This window comes from Cebidichthys violaceus, unplaced genomic scaffold (assembly GCF_023349555.1).
Source record: "Cebidichthys violaceus isolate CVI_PGR_0920_01 unplaced genomic scaffold, fCebVio1.0.p SCAF_7, whole genome shotgun sequence".
Classification (NCBI taxonomy): Eukaryota; Metazoa; Chordata; class Actinopteri; order Perciformes; family Stichaeidae; genus Cebidichthys; species Cebidichthys violaceus.
In genome coordinates, this window is record NW_027176927.1 from 7,375,912 (window position 1) to 7,392,975 (window position 17,064).

The window sequence follows — 17,064 nt, forward strand, 5'->3', positions numbered from 1 at the left end:
ATGGATTTCAAAAACACATTTCTCCATTTTAATACAACAGGGCCTTGGGAAATGAACAATGGGCAATCACGTAAGTTCAGTTAAAGCTGCTGAAAACATGCACAAGTAATTCTGTGTAAAACTTTCCAAGTAATGAATCTTTTCATTCTAACGAAGTTAAAAACATTAAAAAAAAACTACAAAGAAGAAAACAAAACTATGCCTCTACACATAAACATTTACACAAAATCAAAGTTTGACTCCTGCATAGTCTGAGGTGGACCGAGGGATGAGGTGTCACATCTTGGGATTGTCATTTGTAATACCGACCGGGACCATCAGAGTACCTGGGTGGACCTGCAGAGAGACAACATGCCAAAAACACAATCAGAACATAGAAAGATGCTTCATGTACATTTTGTCTTCCGTGTCATTTCAAGAATGAGCAACAGAGATTTCTTTGTCTTTGAGTCAACATACAATACACAACCGTCTACATTTGAGTCACGGATGCATCAAATGGAAAGGTTGACGGGACACTTTGTGCTTACATACCCAGGAGACTGCTAGAAGAGAAACGGTCGCTGCTGCTTAACATTCTGGGGGTTGTAGAGGAGAAGCCTGTGGAGCTCATTGACAAGCTGTTCAGACTAGAACCCTGAGGAGGAAGTGAAGAGAGAACATTTAGGAGGATGCAATGCACATGTTGCCAAATACACTTTTACTTGTGTCAATCAACTAATGAGAAATCACCAACTGAGAAATCCGGACACATGCAAATCTGGTTTTCTGAGCTAGATCAAATTAAATGATTTGTCTTTAACATTTGGTTTTAAAGATGAAAACAGTGATGTGCAAGTAAAAACAAAGATCCATACCCTCGATACACTCCTCAGTCTGTACTCCATCAGCACATCTGTCAGTTTCTGTGTCACCTTCAGCACCAGCTGTGCGTCATTCTCGTTCTCTATCCGGAAGGAATCCTAAAAATACATTTAAAAAAAAGTTACTGTATGTTTAAATACAAAGACTGAACAAAATAGCATTGACACATTAGTGAAGCTGTGGAGGAACCTGAGGAATGGGACACGTACCAGGTAAGTGAGTAGTGTATTAGAGCGGCTGCTACTGTCTGGAGCGGCTCCCATCAAACCTGGCCTTTCCAGTGGTTTGTCCACTGGTCTGTCCAATAAGCCACTCCGGTATCCATCAGAATGCATCCTGTCTGGGTCTTCGAGGAGTCCACTCCTTCCATAGCCATCTCTTCCACCGCCTGATCCAAAACCATCTCCAGTCCCAGCTGGGCGATGACCCATACCATCTGGGAAAGGCCTTCGATCCATGCCACAGCCATGGGAATCTTGCCTGGTCGGGTAATCAAAGCCACTGAAGTCGGGCTCCCCGTAGTCCCCCCCTGGATAGTCGGAGAGAAGACCACCCTGAGAAGGAAACTCCCCTGGAAACCTCGGGTCAGAGAACCTGGGACCTGAGAGACCTGTTACATTTAATACAATATATACAGTTATTCATTAGAAAAACAGCATACGTGCAGATTATGCTTCAATGATAAGGACTCACCAAAGGGTGGACCCTTGGGTCCCATCCCTGGTGCTGTTGGAGGGATAAATTTAGGAACAGCAGTACCTGTGAGAGAGGAAAGGACATGAGAGGCATTCACAACTTAGGTTACTGACCAACAAGAAAATCCTTTGTTACTAAACTATTTCATAGAGTAACTTACGGAGTCCTTTGAAAGCAGGTACTTCACAGGGCTCCTTCAGAATCACCTGAAAGTCAGAAAAGGAATAGGCAAACGTCAACTCCACAATCATGATGTATGAAATAAGTAAACCTACCGCTCAATTATAAACATGGGACATTTAGGTATTTAATATAAGTAGAGATGCAACAATTGCAATTTTCTTAGCCGATTCCCATTTCAGATTTTTTACTAAAACCTGCCCTTTCCATTTTTCTGATTCAGATCATCTTTCTTAAAACCTCATGGACCCTAGGCCTATTTTTAGGCCTCTGCTCGAAAATTGCATAGCCATACTAAAATTAGTATATTTCTGCAACTACAAGCTGTATTTTAATACTTTTGGTGTTATAATAAACACTTGTGAGATTTGTTCAGATGTATAAATATCAATATATATGTTGCTGGTTAAGAGTAAATGAAGATGGCACACATTGAACATTTTCATTTTCGGCTAAAAAAAAAAGAAAAAAAAGAAGAAGCACTTTCAGGATATTTATTTCTTAGGAATGATGTAGCTTCAAGGTTTAAACTTCTCCCAGATCATAGCACAATATATGGACAGTTTCTGGGCAAAGTTTGACTTTGATAAAGTGAAGCAGAAAAAGGTTAGCAAGGTTTTAGTACAGAGAGGTCAGGCGAGGTCAAACATAATTGTCATTCTGTTCCAGCTGTTCCATTGTAATTTTATATACTATATAACTATATATTTCACTTGTTTTATCACTAATAGTGTTCAATCTAAACAGGATCGTCTCTCACTTAAAATAAAAGTGCTCCAGGAAAAATAAAATCCAGATGAACATTAATTACACTATATCCCACTTTATCAAACGTGAAGGCTCAGCAAAAAAAGAAAACGTTTTTAAGTAATTTAAATTTTTTTTTATCCGACTCTACGTTTGCTAAAAGTATAACAGATTCCAATAATATTGATCAAGTAAAATAATATCTAAACCTAACTACTATACAGTTACGAGCCTACTATCTAACATCAACAAACAATCTGTGGTGAGAGTAGTTTTGACTACAGAAATAGTGGAAGATAGATAAGACTACAAAAATGGCAGATGTAGCGACATTCGTGATCACGCTACAAACTACAAAAATGGCGACGGGGCCACGATAGAGGCTGCGTTTGAGATGAGTAGCAAAATCTATGTGTGTGAAGAAAAGAAACACTCAAAACAAGGCCTCTCTTCATCGACTGGCGAACTCATCGGCCAGCCACTGGTCTTTTAACTGATAAAGTTACAGTTATTAACCTCACTCGCTGTGACTGATCTAACCACAACACTATTACAGCAGCATGGAACACAATAGTAGGCTCTTCACGGCACTAACGGAACTCGGCGGTCCGTAAAAATACACAAAAACACGTTAACATTACAGTAATCTTAGAACAAAACAAGTTAAACACGCTATGACCGATCTCTGCCCAGACACAATGACTTTGTAGCGGTCAATTCTTTGAATTTCTTTGTTAAACTCGGGATCCAGAGCTCTTTTCCCCTTACGACCGGCAAATGTCGACTTTAAATGGGAAGAGAACGGGGCATAGAAGTTATCCGTTCTCTTCTTCAGGATCCAAAGACAGTCTATTGTTCGTCTAGCGAATGTAGAACTATTCCTAGGTTTTCTTAAAAGCAACAACGTTCTGCGCGCCATCTTTCATGTGAATCGAATGGATTGGCTCTGAGCTGGAAGTGACGCTGATCTTTATAGCCTCAGTGAAGGCAGGGCCGTAACTCAGGAAGGCCCTGTGGGGCCTGTGGCCCTCGTCTAATGAGACCCGTGTGTTGAGTTTGGACCAAAAATCACACGTAGAGGAGATTTAACGTCTGGTGAGGCTTGGTATACATTTAACCCAAAACAGGCTGCTGACTACCAGGTAGGCCCAACTCCCAACCGCATGGTGAAGTCCCAACACCTTGCAATCGTTGAGATGGAAGGTAAACTGTATTAATTAATGCTGTGATAACTTTAGAGTTGAGAGCTTTCAAGATCACGGATGTAGCACTTTTTACTTCATCTTCTCACCAGTACTTTAACATAGAAATTAGTTTCCAATGATCATTATAGGCAATACAATCTATGCCCAGGAGGATAAAACAAGACTTTTCTGCCATTGCTGCAGTGATATGGGTCTAACACTCACTTTAAGTTGCCCTCTTCCCTCGGACTTCTCCACCGCAGCAGAAATTTCTTTAATTGCCTTCCTTACAACGGGGTCTTTGATGGCCTCTTCCTCTTCATGTACGACCTTGTCAGGGTGGACCTTTTTCTGTGTACAAGGCAGAGAAATGTTCAAATAGCACAAATAATTTTGCCATATCAAGCCTTTGATGCAGCTTAAGAAACCAGCAATACTCACCAAGTATCTGAAGCTGTGTTTCCAGCCTCTTACGTGGGCGAGCATATCATGCTGCAAGCGGGAGACGGCACAGAGTTTGCACTGGTAGTGTGGTGGGACGGATTTACTGGGGCTGCGGTACTCCCACACATACTGAAGACCTGTAGACATGTGACGGTCATTGGTTATGGGAATTACATTCCAGACAGAAAGGGAAGGAGGTAAAGTAGAATTATGCGAGGGGAAATAGGCCTTCTTCTTACCAATGACACACTCTGTGACTGCCTTCAACAGTTTGCTGAGAGAGGGCATGGTCTGGATAGATGCCCCTTTGGAGAATACTGGAATAAACAACCGCGGTCAACATGAAGCAAAAGCTTTATAAGGATCCACAACTGAGATGACAAGGCTTGTGTCCGAAACACTAGTTAACAAACCTGTGATAGTAATAATCATAGTTGAGGAGACACTGAAGTAAAGACATTGTGTTGTGTTCTTGCACTACCTGCAGTGTCTGGTGATGACCAGTGAATTTCATTCTGTCTAGATGAACTGAACAACCATTAGAAACCCAAACTCATGTGTGCTTTTGAAGCCTGGGGGGGAAGAACGGGAACAGCAGTTCTTGGCTAACCCCCATGTAGGCCCGAACTGGGCTGCAGGACACCAGCTCCCATCATGCATTGGCTCTCACTGTGTCCAACCACAGGAGAGTCACCTCTGTGTCGCAATAATGAAGCAGGCCAAGTGCGAACACATAATAAAATCCTGTATGATCTGAAAAAACTATGGTTACTCTGATTAATTAATAATGTATTACAACAAATTATATCTCAAGCCAGTGTAGCACAGGCATCTGAATAAAAAATTATTACTGCATTCAGCAGTGTTAAAATATTTAACGGTGGGGGGAAAAAATCAACCATCCCAGCAAAAAAAGTGTATTAAATCTTCATCAGCAACCATCAGATGTGCCGCTGCTTTAAGACCATGTGTAGGTGTCCCGATGGACTAGCGGAGCTTATGGTGCTGGTCTTTAATGTAGCAACATCTTAGGAGAATGGGTTGAAATTTCTAAGATTGTTCAGTATATTTCTTGTGTTAAATAGTAAATTGTGGCAAGATATTGAAAATTGCTTTAATGACTATTTCTGCAGTGGTGATTTCCACAGACCAGAGCTATGGATAGCACCACAACAGTCCCCGTTTCTGAGAGTGTGAGTCTCAAAGAGTGGTGAACATGCCACCATCACCCATGACACGAAGCAGGGAAATCAAGATTTCAAGCTTCAACTCTCAGCACTGGCACTGTGTATAAAGGACTTACCTATATCAGCAGAATGCTGCGGCTGCTTTCTCTGTCAATGGAGGGAATAAACCCACATGAAGGAGAGAGACACATACAGGCATTAGTGACAGGATGACACTTGGCAGAGGACTGAACTCCTCGTCCATGTCCGCCACAATATATATGCCATTGCGCCAATATTTCCCTTATTCTCCATGACCTCTGCATCAAGCAGTGACAGTCACAGAGAAAAGTATGCACATGGAATTCAAATCAAGTAGTTTGTGGATCAGTCTAAATTCTCATTAAATGAGAATGTAGAACAGCAACATTTAAATTACTTGTTAAACAGGGAGGGAAGTGAAAGCTTTGATACTTTGGGTCAATTTTCAATATTCAAACATGTCGACAATGGCCATATTTTTTCCAGGAGAATGAAATTGAGATGTTGCACCAAGTCTTTGTTTTTCTTCCACTGTGTATTGTGGCCTTACACCAAGTGTGGTGTGTTTGGGAGCCCCCTAAATCTAAGTTTGACTGACTAAAATAGCAAACACACATGATCTGACAGCAACGAAACATTGACCTCCTTTTCAGCAGGAGCAAAGGGAGGGTGAGGTAGTTCCTTCAACATTTTTTTGGCCTGGATTTGGGTTCATCTCTTGCTACCATCATGGCAGTTACTCACCCTGAGACAACATGAATTTCACAAGGGAAATAAAAAATGCTGCATGTGGCTCATAAAAGAAACATATCTGTAATCTGTGTTAAATGTAATTCACTTTGAATTAATAGTAATGTGTGTAGTAATCGTAGCAGCAATAGTCTGCTTTGCAGCTGATTTAAATTGTATGTAACACATAACTGCTTTCAAAACAAATATTTTTCAGAGGGTCCCTCCAGGAGTTGTCTGGAAGTCTTTTTGGTTGTTGACGTGACAGCACTCAGGTGTAAAAACTGAGTAGCCATTAGACATTGGTTCAGAGAACCCAGGTCACATCCCACATGCAACTAAATGTGGAATCTGAGAAAAAGTGTAAACTTTAAAATCCGTTTCAGAACCCTGCAGAAATGTTTGCATTGTGAAGCCAACGAAGTGGACTTAACAAAACTGGGGCAAAGAAATTCCTTTAAAACCACAACAGTGATGACACTGGCCCCAGATGTGAGGCCCAGACCACTGAGTGAGGGTCTTCATAGTACAAAAAACAAACAATCCTGAGAGCACAATGGCTGGCACCAAGTCCACGTGGGACTGCTGTTGCCGCCTGACTCTCCATCAGGCATCACAACAGCCAGTGTACAATAAAGATCAAAAGGAAATCATGTTTCCTTCATGAGCGCTCAGCATTACACATGTGAGGAGATACGAGTGTATTTGTTTGTGCTGTTATTAACTGTGTACATGTTATTGTGATTCATACCCTGGGATTTCTCTTCTGATTCGTCTGCGGCCCATTTTTAGGTGCAAGCTGGTTGACTGAAGCTTGAGCCTCCATTTCCTCAGTTTCTCTCGTCTGTGGGACAAAGAAGGTGATCGCATCAAAAACATTCATATGTCAAATACCCCCCCTCTACAATGCAGAGACACGCGCTCGCGAGTCGTTATTAAGTAATGCTCTATGTTATTTTATCTTAACATATTCGTTTTATATGTTGTTGTTTTGTTTCATGTCAGGCCCAGTCGAGCCTTAATATGCCCGCTTCTTGACAACATTACGCTAGTTACGAACAATATCTCAGCAAAGACAAACAACAAAGACCACAAGTATCTCCACTAGTTCAACAGAAAGACACTATTACCTAACTTACCAGAGATATTGAATGCAAACTACGAGTTCCTCGAAGCAAACGATGGGCAGAATAGGAACAGCGATACGATGTTAAAAAAACACAATTTCCAAGCCCAACGCCGCTTCCGAGATAATAGGTAGCGGTGGTTATTGCCTGTCTAAAAAGACAAAGTTTAACTATTTTACCTTCGCACTTTACAACGAAACCTTCAAACATGAATCAGAATCAAAATAAGTCACATTGCCAAGCCATTTGTAATTACGTTATTTATTTAATTGATGATTATAATTATAATGTTTCTAAGGCACTTGTGAGGACAACTAGGTACGTTCGTTTTGTGTGCCAGGGCTTACCGTTACACCTTGCTGGAGAGAAATTTAACCAGGTATTGAACACGTTTATATTTCTCATGTCACTTGGGGATACCTTTTGTATTTGATTAACTGTAATGACAAGTGTGTGCATGAAATATTGCGGGGACATCTTAAAAAATGTCTATGGGGTCCAAGTCACGTTACACGTTTTATATCGTTGGCTCCGGTACACTGAGCGGACCCGAGGCATCAACACGAGATTGAAAACGGAACATTTTCCCTTCATATGTGTTGATAATTGATAGCAGGGGGCTAATATTTACCTACATACACCGAGTGAGTGTTTGGTGCTGTGTAAACCTATCGCGGTAGTGGCCGAGTCTTTTTCAATTGGTAATTTAAATAAAGAACGGTCATGTATGATGTACAGTTAGCTACAAGCTAGCTACCTCAAGTTAGCTGACGTTAACACAGCTGCCGCCCGTTATGATTTAAACGCTCTCATAGTCTGACTATTCGGAGAAAACAAATAAGCAGTTTGTACAGACTGTGCCACAAAATGTATTTTTTAATACTTTGAATACTAGAGCTGTCCGTACCAAACGTATGGAAGTGGTTCTGTATGGTTCTTACTGAAATCAATGCACTCACTCACTCCCATCATCTCACCTGCATACCTCCTGGTTACAGACTGCAGTGATGAAGTCCAAGAAGAAGAAGAGACAGGATGACTTCCAGAAGGTTAAGTTAAAGGTGGGGAAGACGAAGCCCAAAGCTGATAATGCCACCAACACCAACTTCCGCTCAAAGGGAATTCATCTAACCGAACAGCTGAAGAGAGACACAAGTGGCCCCACCACGCACAGACACCTTGGTATCAATGTAAGCTCTTTACTTGTTGACTAACACATTCTTTCACCACACATTCACTTTTGGAATACTTTTAATTTCTCTGCTTTGTCTCACTTTCCCTCTACTGCTCCAGGACCTCCTGTCTCAGCTCCACCATTACAGTCCCAATATAAAACACAGTGCCTTGTTGGGTTTGAGAGAGTTGCTGTCCCTCAATCCGTCTCTGTTGGAGCAGCATCTGTCTCGCCTGCTTTCTGAAGTGGCAGCTGTTTTCACAGACAAGGATGGCAACGTTCGTGTGGCAGCTACTCGTGTACTCAGGTTAGCGAAGCAACAGTGATTGAGGAATACAATACAGTAAAAAAAACAAAACTGTATTTTTAAGATAACATTGGCTTAACTGTCAAATTGTTCCAGGTTCATTGCACAGTCTGTGCCTGCAGAACGAGTGGCTCCATTTTACCCCGTCCTCAGTGCCCACCTATCTTGCGCCATGACCCACATCGAGGCAAGCATCCAGGAGGATGCCATGAAGATCCTGGATGTGTTGCTGGAACACTACGCTGCTCTGCTAGCAGTTCGGCCTGCGGTACTCATCACTAACTTCCTAGAGTTGATCTCTCACAGACAAAGCAGTGGAGGAGCCAAAAAGCCCCAGGATGCTAAGGGATGGACATGGGCACTGTCAGTCAACCCTAGCAGGGCTGTGACTAGTCAGCAGTGGCGGCTATCTGTGCTCCTCAGGTATGGAGGCCATGTGCACACATACTCTAAAGAATTTAGTGAAATCAAAGTTCTAGCTGCTAATGCTTTGGTTTGTGTCATTTGTATTTCAGGCTTGGACGCTTTCTGCAGGCAGTAGTTGAGGAAAGACCGGTGGAGGAAAGTGATATTTTTATCCCATCTGAAGGAGCATTTGGCTCCAGTGGAGAGGGCAAGCTTACACCTCTGTATCTCAACTGGGAAGAACTCACCTACAGCAAGGTTGGAGTGAAGGTGTATGAGCATTCTGGGGTCAAACCAACCCCCCACTCCACCTTTAGACTCAGGTACAACAACACAAACTCCTGTTACCATCAAGGAATAGGAAACGGAGACAGGATTTATATGAATATGTGACATAACAAATAAAGAACTTTTGTTTCAGTTGATTTTGAACAATTAGATTTCATCTTAATCCTATTCTTTATTTTATTCTATCTCTTTGTAGAGCGGAGGTGAACCGTGGACCCACAGTGGGCGAGGGTCTGGACTCAGCTGAGGCTGTTCAGAGCTTTGCAGCCACAATGGTGCCTCTTCTGCTTGAAGTGTGGGTAGAAGCCAGCACCAGTGACTGTCCCTGGAACACCACTGAGGGCGCTCACCTGCTCACCCCTGATGCCATGTCGGTAATGTTCCAGGTGTTGTCTATTCTGCAACTGATGAGAAAACTGGCACCGCAGAGGGAGCACCAGGAGGCACTGGTGAGACGAGGAGAGGAGAAGCATCACACGGTAGTATTCTGTACAAGAAGAGGTTTACTAAAAATGCCTTGTCTTTGAGTAGGATGCATGGTTCTACAAAGAATACCTCCAAGATTTCAAGCAGCACTTCATGAAAAACTTTCCCTATGGTTCTCGGGACACACCAAAACATAGAAAGAAGGTTGATCTCAAAAGGTAAGTAATATCATGTCGTTAATGTTTTGAATTATCATTGTTTAAACTACTCAGGCTCTGCAATCTTAACTTCTGTTATGAAGACTTTTACTCGCTCAAACGACTGTAATCCCTCGGCCCTTCCTTTAGGAGTAAGCAGACTGCAGCTGTCCCAGGATTGACAGTGGAGCCTTTGGCCCTAAACATCACACTATGCCAAGTTATGGTGTCCCTCAGCCAGAGGCAAGGACCCGGCCGAGAGACAGATGGAGACTGGCTGACACCTCTCAGGACGTTTGTCCGAGACACTCTGGGCAGCGGAGTGAAACTGAGCTACAGGCAGCTCCACATGCTACTGGGTACTGTGTGGAAGATGGTGTTCACACAGAGAAGCACAAGTAAGCATGTGCACACACCTACAGATTTAGGGATACAAGTGTTTATTTCAGTTCTTTAGGTCAAGATTATGGGTTGGTATCCACATACTAGTTGGTGAACTAGAATATATAATTTAACATTAATATTTGTATGTATGTTTTTAATTTGTGCAGCAGTGACAGAGGATCTGTTGGCAGCGGTGTATGTCTACTATAAGCAGAAGCACCTGACTCTACAGACACGATCGCTGCTGCTGTCGTTTTACAGCAAGCTCTACCTGCAGGAGCAAGGAAATACACACATAGCGAGGTAACCTCAGTCATTGTTGTTCAACCTGTGGGAGATCAAACTGAGGATTTACAATGCTTGTACACAGCTAACACAGCAATAGCTGTTTTGAATATTAAATAATTTTTTTATCAATTAAAACCCAACTTGTTGGCGAAAACACAATATCCTTGCACGATGGCATGATAGTCTTGCAGTGCCAGACTACAACATCTCACAACCTCAGCTTTTGTGCATTTATAAGCACAGACCAGTGACTGTTTAGGAAGCAATTTTGTTCATCCAATCATTACATTACATTACATTACAGTCATTTAGCAGACGCTTTTATCTAAAGCGACTTACAATTCAGTATCTATTACATGAAGGGTTGATGAGGATCATGTGTTGTGTAGTCCTTGCGAAATAACGTCTTACTCAAGCTAATTCATCCAGGGCTGTGCCCTCGCTTAAGACATATTATTATTATCATATATATATATATTTATTTATTATAATATAATATAATAAAGTGGACCAAGTCCACTTGGCTTTTGAAGCACTGCGCTCTAATATTCTTTATTTTATTTTTTAAACATATTTACATTATTTGGCTGTTCAACAATTGGACCTATGGAGTCCCAAATGAAAATTCTTAAGATTCAAAACCTTCCACTGCTCCTTCTTTATAACCAGACACGTCATTCCTAACTGTAACTCTGGCTGCCTTTGGTTGATGTCTACCTGTATGTTCTCCCTCCCTCCGTCTCTCTGAAGGAGTAAGGTGCTGTGTCGTTGGTTGGCATCTCTTCCTGTGCAGTTGTCCCAGCTGGGCCAGCGTAACCCAGCTCTCTCTGCACGACTCATCCTGTCAATCCAGGCTGCCGCCTCTCGAAAACACAAAGACCTGCTCAACAGTCTGCAAACACATGCCTGCATGCTCTACGGTACGCACACTCAATTAGAGGGACCAACTAAGGGTCAATGATCATAGAGGGTTTTGTGATATCAAATAGAATTAATATTAGATAGAATAATCAGATTCATATCACAGCCGTGCCTGAAAAGCAGACATCACCAACTCGCATACAGTGGATATAAAAAGTCTACACACCCCTGTGAAAAGGCCAGGTTTTTGTGATGTAAAAAAAATGAGACAAAGATAAATCATGTCAGAACGTTTTCCACCTTTTTAATGTGACCTATAACGTGAACAATTCAATTGAAAAACAAACTGAAATCTTTTAGGGGGAAAAATAATAAAAAAATAAATAAAATAACCTGGTTGCATAAATATGCACACCCTGAAACTAATACTTTGTTGAAGCACCTTTTGATTTTATTACAGCACTCAGTCTTTTTGTCACTAGGACAGAAGACTGTAGATGTTTGTGATTTGAAACTTGTTGCATCTCCGGATGCACAGATGGTCGTTATAGTATCTATATCTAGCTTGTTAAATATACAATTCCAGCTCAGTTCTAGCTTCAGATTTAAAATGAATTAAAGGGAGATGCAATAAAAGTAGGCTCTCTAGTTTTGATGTTTTTTTATTTCCACTACTGAATTCCTGAAAAATAAAAGAATTCTTACTTGTGAAAAAAACATTTTACTTTCCACACACAGTAAATACAATACAGAATGCAACAACGATCGCCACAATACCAAAGATAAAACTGTTACTATGCCGGGAGAACAATGAACCACATGTTACACCGTGCTTTCTCTAGGAGGTGGTGTAGCTCCATGTTTCCCACCACAGACAACTTTGTAAAACTGAACTACGACCAGACATGGGAGGTGGTAACAAGCCCGAACATAGCCACCACTCTGAGGGTGTTAGGGTAGTTAGGTTGTTTTGTAACAGAGGGGGGCCATGAGAGGAGGGGTCCGGATAGAAACTGCCGCAGAGCCGGCAATTCACTATCACAAGACTCCTTTTGTCCGAGGGCTTCTGACATCAGCATGTGCGTCAGAGACAGACATAACACCACACACACACATTATCTGAGCCCTCACTGTCGTGGCTATGCCTGTCTGTCCCTTTTTTTTTTTACAAGTTCAAACGTAGTCTAGTTTTCCGGGTATCTCTTTAATTTTCTTGTGAGAGCTTCATCTTATATCCCCAGAGGGTGCAGTCCATTGCTGTTTCTAAGTAATTACATGTAAAGTGTGTGTGTGTGTGTGTGTGTGTGTGTGTGTGTGTGTGTGTGTGTGTGTGTGTGTGTGTGTGTGTGTGTGTGTGTGTGTGTGTGTGTGTGTGTGTGTGTGTGTGTGTGTGTGTGTGTGAAGATCCACAGGAAGGAGTTATGGTGCTTTTACCAGTAGAGTCCCAGCAACGAATGGTGCAACTGCTCTACTTTCTACCCAAGATGTCCCAATCTCTCCTGGCCAACCTGAGCCACTGCTGCACCGCTGGACGAGTCTCTGCCGGCCTCACTGCCTCTCTGATTCGTATCGTACACCTTCGGTGAGCCTGGAAAACCCAACACACCTGTAGAGGCCACATGAACTCAGTTTATTGCCAAATGTGTGTGAGGAGACAAAAATTGACAGCACAGGAATGCCCTCACTTTCTGGACTCAAACAGTTCAGTATCAGTAAATAGTGTTGGACACTCAAAGCACTTTCTCCTGCCACCCTCAGATGGCAGTGTTGCGCTTTCACAGATGGATCCCAGACCTGTTGACAGGTGTTGATGTGGATGCCCTGTATATTTAAAATATTAAACTTTCTAGTGATAATAAAAGCCGTTTTTATATTCTGTTACACACCCACAGCTTACCTTTCCTTGGTACAGTGTGTGTGTGTGTGTGTGTGTGTGTGTGTGTGTGTGTGTGTGTGTGTGTGTGTGTGTGTGTGTGTGTGTGTCTGCCTGCATTTGTGTGTCTGGCCTTCTGCGATTGCCAGTGTTGTACAAATTTAGAGGGAAGGGAGCTGACTTCAGATGGGATGTGTGTGTAATGGGTCTGATACAAAGAGCTCTTTGGGAGGCTGGAATGCAGAATCGTCATGGAGTACCGAGGAGACGGTTCAGTTTGCATGTGCCTCCCGGGTTTCACAAAACACACTTGTTATTCACTCACATTTTTTTACTGTTACAGATCTATCCTCCCCTCGGGACAAAGAACTTTATTTCTCTGCTCTATTATCCTCAATATGATGCTTTCAAAAAAAAAAAAAAAAAGGGGTGTCATGAATAGTGATGAGGAATGTAGAACCAGGAAATTGTTATTTTGAAATCAAGTGGTGTTTCCAAAAAGTAACATTTTGAAAAAGTTTCAGAAACTACAAGCTGTTAAATGTTTTGACGCTCAGAAAGACGTGGCTTTGGGATTAATGCAGATTTCGAGTAGATAATTGTCCACCGTGTTCACCGAATGTGTTCTGTAGGTCATCTTTGAGCGGCTGGTCGGTTGGGAGCCAGGAAGCGGCTCTGCAGGACGTGGACTACATCAGCTTCTTGTTTTCCACCCTGACGGGATTCTCGTCGGACAAGCTTTCCTCCCTGCAGGAGGCTGACAACGCCCTTCCTCCCTCCCCCCTCTCACCTCTCAGCCTCTACCCCACGCCGCTGGAGCAGTTCACACACCACTGGGATGTTGTCGAGGTGCGTACACTGCACACTCATAATCACCCCAAACCCTCACATACATTATAAGTTTTTACCAAGGCCACTGCCAATCAGAAAAGATTTGGGCACAACTTTGAAAATGAACCTAGAAGGGACTTGGAAGGTGAAGGAAGAGGAAGAGAAGACATTGTTTTGAAAATTGAAAAGTGTTGATATTCTGGACACAGCTGTGGTCTTTTCAGTCTCCCCTGGTCCCTCTCCATCTCTCATATAGAGCTCAGAGGGTGGAAGCTTTATCGTGGCACTACGGCTGAGAGGGGAACCTTTATCGCGTTGCGCAGGTTGGAGATGCGTGGTTATCGGGCATAGCGCATATGCACAAATGCTAATGAGAGCCCATGGCATGATGGGAGTGTGACATTTTTGCACAGGAAATTACAGTTAACATTACTATGCCCTGGGGCAAGTGTGTGTGGGAGCAAGTGGGGGGGGGGGGGGGGGGGCTTATAATCACTAATTCCGCTCCTCAATTAAGCCCTCAGATCCTGCCTCTCTCATCTCCCTGTCTGAGTCAATCACAGGCAAGTGATTGTAAGGAGGAGGGAGGGGACACGGGGGGGGGGGCATTAAGGGACGGACCGTGTCAACTCTGGTTCGACTAATGAGACGGGATTGTTTTTAATGACGGCAAGAATGCCAACAGGTGCACCGTTCTGACACGCACTGGCTCGCAACGCACTCCTGCATTTCAGCACGCAATTTGATAAAAGCTAATGAGAATTTGATTTGGATTTAAAGTTAATGAGGAAATGGCCTTATTTTTCACTTGTAAAAAAGTTTGTGGCAGCTTCTCGTCTCGTCTCCCTTTGTGAGAATGTAGATGCTGTTTAGTGAATCTTTACTTTGGTAACGATGAAGTAAAGGCCTTACCTTATTCAGACGGGGATGTAGGAACTGTCTATTTACTGCAATGATATGGTTTGTCTGACGAATGGAAGTTAAAGCTGTTTGAAACGGATGTTTGTCCTTAATTTTCTCTTAAATCGTTTCTCAGTAAGGTCATTACTGCTATTTTTATTTCACAACCCTGCCATTGTTTTTCTACTAAGAACAGTGCTCATTACCTGACATTACACATCTGGAAATGAAAATGTAGAGGGTTTTGGCCAATGTTTTGGATACTCCATGAAACTATGAGAACAGTTTCCCTAGATTTGTGACGTGTTGTTGGCATACATTATTTGATCTAAGTCAATACGTCACAGCTTTTGTAGCCCTAAGAATATAAGGCTTAGTGCAGTTTTTTCTCTGGGATTTTTTTAGAAATGCACTTTTGTAGTCCACTGCATAGAATTAAAAGCAAAACTCTGAATAGAAAACCTTTCAAATCTCCAACTGAAAGCCCAAAGTCTTGTGGTTGCATTGCATTTCTAAAATTAGAAATCTCTATCACACTTGTAAGCACTTTATCACTGAAGGAATTCTTTGGAAAAAGCTTGTTTGATATGAAATGATGTTTGGTTTCATTCACAGGAAGTCTGCCACTGTCTGGAAACTCTGGGTTCAAAGTCTCAGTGCTTTGACATCTTACAAAACGGCATTTGCAAATACCTGGTAAGAAACCGTTTTAATTAAGCAGGAAACAACTTTTTAAGAATTCTCAATCACCGTTGTTTGTGTAGTTGTGTGCTTTACTGCTGTTGTCTGAATAATCACCCCGTTCTGCGTGTCAGACCAAGTTAGCAGTGGTGCCTGACAGTATGGCGGCCGGGCTGCTCAGAGCTGTCTCCAGATTACTGGACCTGTCTGTCCTGCCCATTGAGCCCATGCTGCGCTTCCTGTCTCAGTGCTGCCTCAGCCTGCTGGCTCTGCTCATCACCCTGGAGCAGGAGGTGCCGGCCGAAACCAACCACAAGAGGTGTGTTGAATGACTACATCGAGACCTCCTGTTGATAGGAAATCTTGACCTTAATAGTAGCATTTTGCCATTATCAGGTGATGAAGCCGCACAACGATAGGGATTTAAAACACCTCTGTGTCACATTTTTCAGGGAGGCAATATGGGGTGCTTGTGTGTCGGCATTGAGCTCTGTTCCTCGCCTGCTTCGAATGGTTCTGCAGTCGATGCGCGTTGGAGATCTGAGTGGAGAGGAGCTGCCACAGCTGGGACAGATCCTGTCGATGCTGCTGCAGCACACGCCGATCCAGAACCAGCTGCTGGCCAATGCCGCTCTGCTGCAGGAGATCATACAACAGCTCACGGTAGAAATTCACAGAGATTGAGTTAAAGACGACAATTTTCGATGGAGAGCTTAAGGATGTTAACTTCTCTCTGTATGTGTTTCAGAGGTATTCCCGGGGAGCGTCCAGGGAGCAATGGCTGACGGACCTGCTCTACTGTTATACCGTCTCTGTGGCTCACGGATCCTCCGCTCGCCGTGGAAACCTGGGCCTTCGAGACATTTACTGACCTACCAGACCGCCACCTGGTGTGTTTCCCAGTTCACCCTCTCAAACACCTCACAGTGACTTTGACAAAGAAAACACTCACACAGCACAAAAGCGATGACATACATACAACAACACTTTCAGACAGGAATACAGTCGAGTGACATGTTTGTTTGTTTATTATGAGTGACAATGAATTCTTAACACTCTTATTTTAGCAGCTCTAGTTCTTTTTGTATCTTGAGCTGCTTTATTGCTTCATTCTTAGCCTGGTAATTGTTTGTCCTTCTTTTTCCTTTTCGGAGTATTGTTGCAGAATGTTGTCCAGTGTACCTGGCCACTTTTGATACAAAACCCCCCGAAAAAGGTTGAAAAAAAACCCGAAAATAAACTTAAATCCAAGTGCGCTGCGTTTTGGGTC

The 17,064-nt window shown here is 42.7% G+C and overlaps 2 protein-coding genes across 4 annotated transcripts; one reads left to right on the plus strand and one right to left on the minus strand.

The window, feature by feature from the left end:
• Positions 1–14: 14 nt before the first annotated feature.
• Positions 15–7,286, minus strand: si:ch211-197h24.6 (uncharacterized). Of its 2 annotated transcripts, XM_068736120.1 has the most exons (12): positions 7,192–7,286; positions 6,804–6,896; positions 5,419–5,449; positions 4,355–4,432; positions 4,113–4,252; positions 3,897–4,022; positions 1,721–1,766; positions 1,558–1,623; positions 1,074–1,474; positions 858–962; positions 535–637; positions 15–336 (listed from the first exon to the last, which is right to left on the minus strand). In XM_068736120.1, the coding sequence occupies exons 2-12, from the start codon at positions 6,876–6,878 to the stop codon at positions 293–295; spliced, it is 1,215 nt and encodes a 404-aa protein (XP_068592221.1). In that variant the 5' UTR covers positions 6,879–6,896; positions 7,192–7,286; the 3' UTR covers positions 15–292. The 2 variants fall into 2 exon arrangements, with proteins under 2 accessions (XP_068592221.1, XP_068592222.1); XM_068736121.1 differs by lacking the exons at positions 5,419–5,449; positions 7,192–7,286 and having other exon boundaries at positions 6,804–6,892.
• A 221-nt stretch (positions 7,287–7,507) lies between these two features.
• Positions 7,508–17,048, plus strand: tex10 (testis expressed 10). 2 transcript variants are annotated; one of them, XM_068736115.1, is made up of 16 exons: positions 7,508–7,558; positions 8,178–8,369; positions 8,473–8,660; positions 8,757–9,083; positions 9,176–9,388; positions 9,550–9,802; positions 9,885–9,997; positions 10,127–10,374; positions 10,528–10,663; positions 11,399–11,568; positions 12,914–13,091; positions 14,015–14,231; positions 15,729–15,809; positions 15,929–16,113; positions 16,247–16,457; positions 16,543–17,048. In XM_068736115.1, the coding sequence occupies exons 2-16, from the start codon at positions 8,187–8,189 to the stop codon at positions 16,663–16,665; spliced, it is 2,826 nt and encodes a 941-aa protein (XP_068592216.1). In that variant the 5' UTR covers positions 7,508–7,558; positions 8,178–8,186; the 3' UTR covers positions 16,666–17,048. The 2 variants fall into 2 exon arrangements, with proteins under 2 accessions (XP_068592216.1, XP_068592217.1); XM_068736116.1 differs by lacking the exon at positions 7,508–7,558 and adding an exon at positions 7,727–7,823.
• The last annotated feature ends 16 nt before the right edge of the window (positions 17,049–17,064 follow it).

Bases quoted from the DNA above. Each gene is read 5' to 3' on its own strand.
- tex10 (XM_068736115.1), top strand. From the start codon at position 8,187: ATGAAGTCCAAGAAGAAGAAGAGACAGGATGACTTCCAGAAGGTTAAG. The intron at 10,664-11,398 runs GTAACCTCAGTC...GTCTCTCTGAAG, and splicing joins GGAAATACACACATAGCGAG to GAGTAAGGTGCTGTGTCGTT. The intron at 16,114-16,246 runs GTGTGTTGAATG...CACATTTTTCAG, and splicing joins GCCGAAACCAACCACAAGAG to GGAGGCAATATGGGGTGCTT.
- si:ch211-197h24.6 (XM_068736120.1), bottom strand. From the start codon at position 6,878: ATGGAGGCTCAAGCTTCAGTCAACCAGCTTGCACCTAAAAATGGGCCG. The intron at 1,767-3,896 runs GTGAGTGTTAGA...TCTGACTTTCAG, and splicing joins AGGGAAGAGGGCAACTTAAA to GTGATTCTGAAGGAGCCCTG. The intron at 1,624-1,720 runs GTAAGTTACTCT...CCTCTCTCACAG, and splicing joins ACCTGCTTTCAAAGGACTCC to GTACTGCTGTTCCTAAATTT.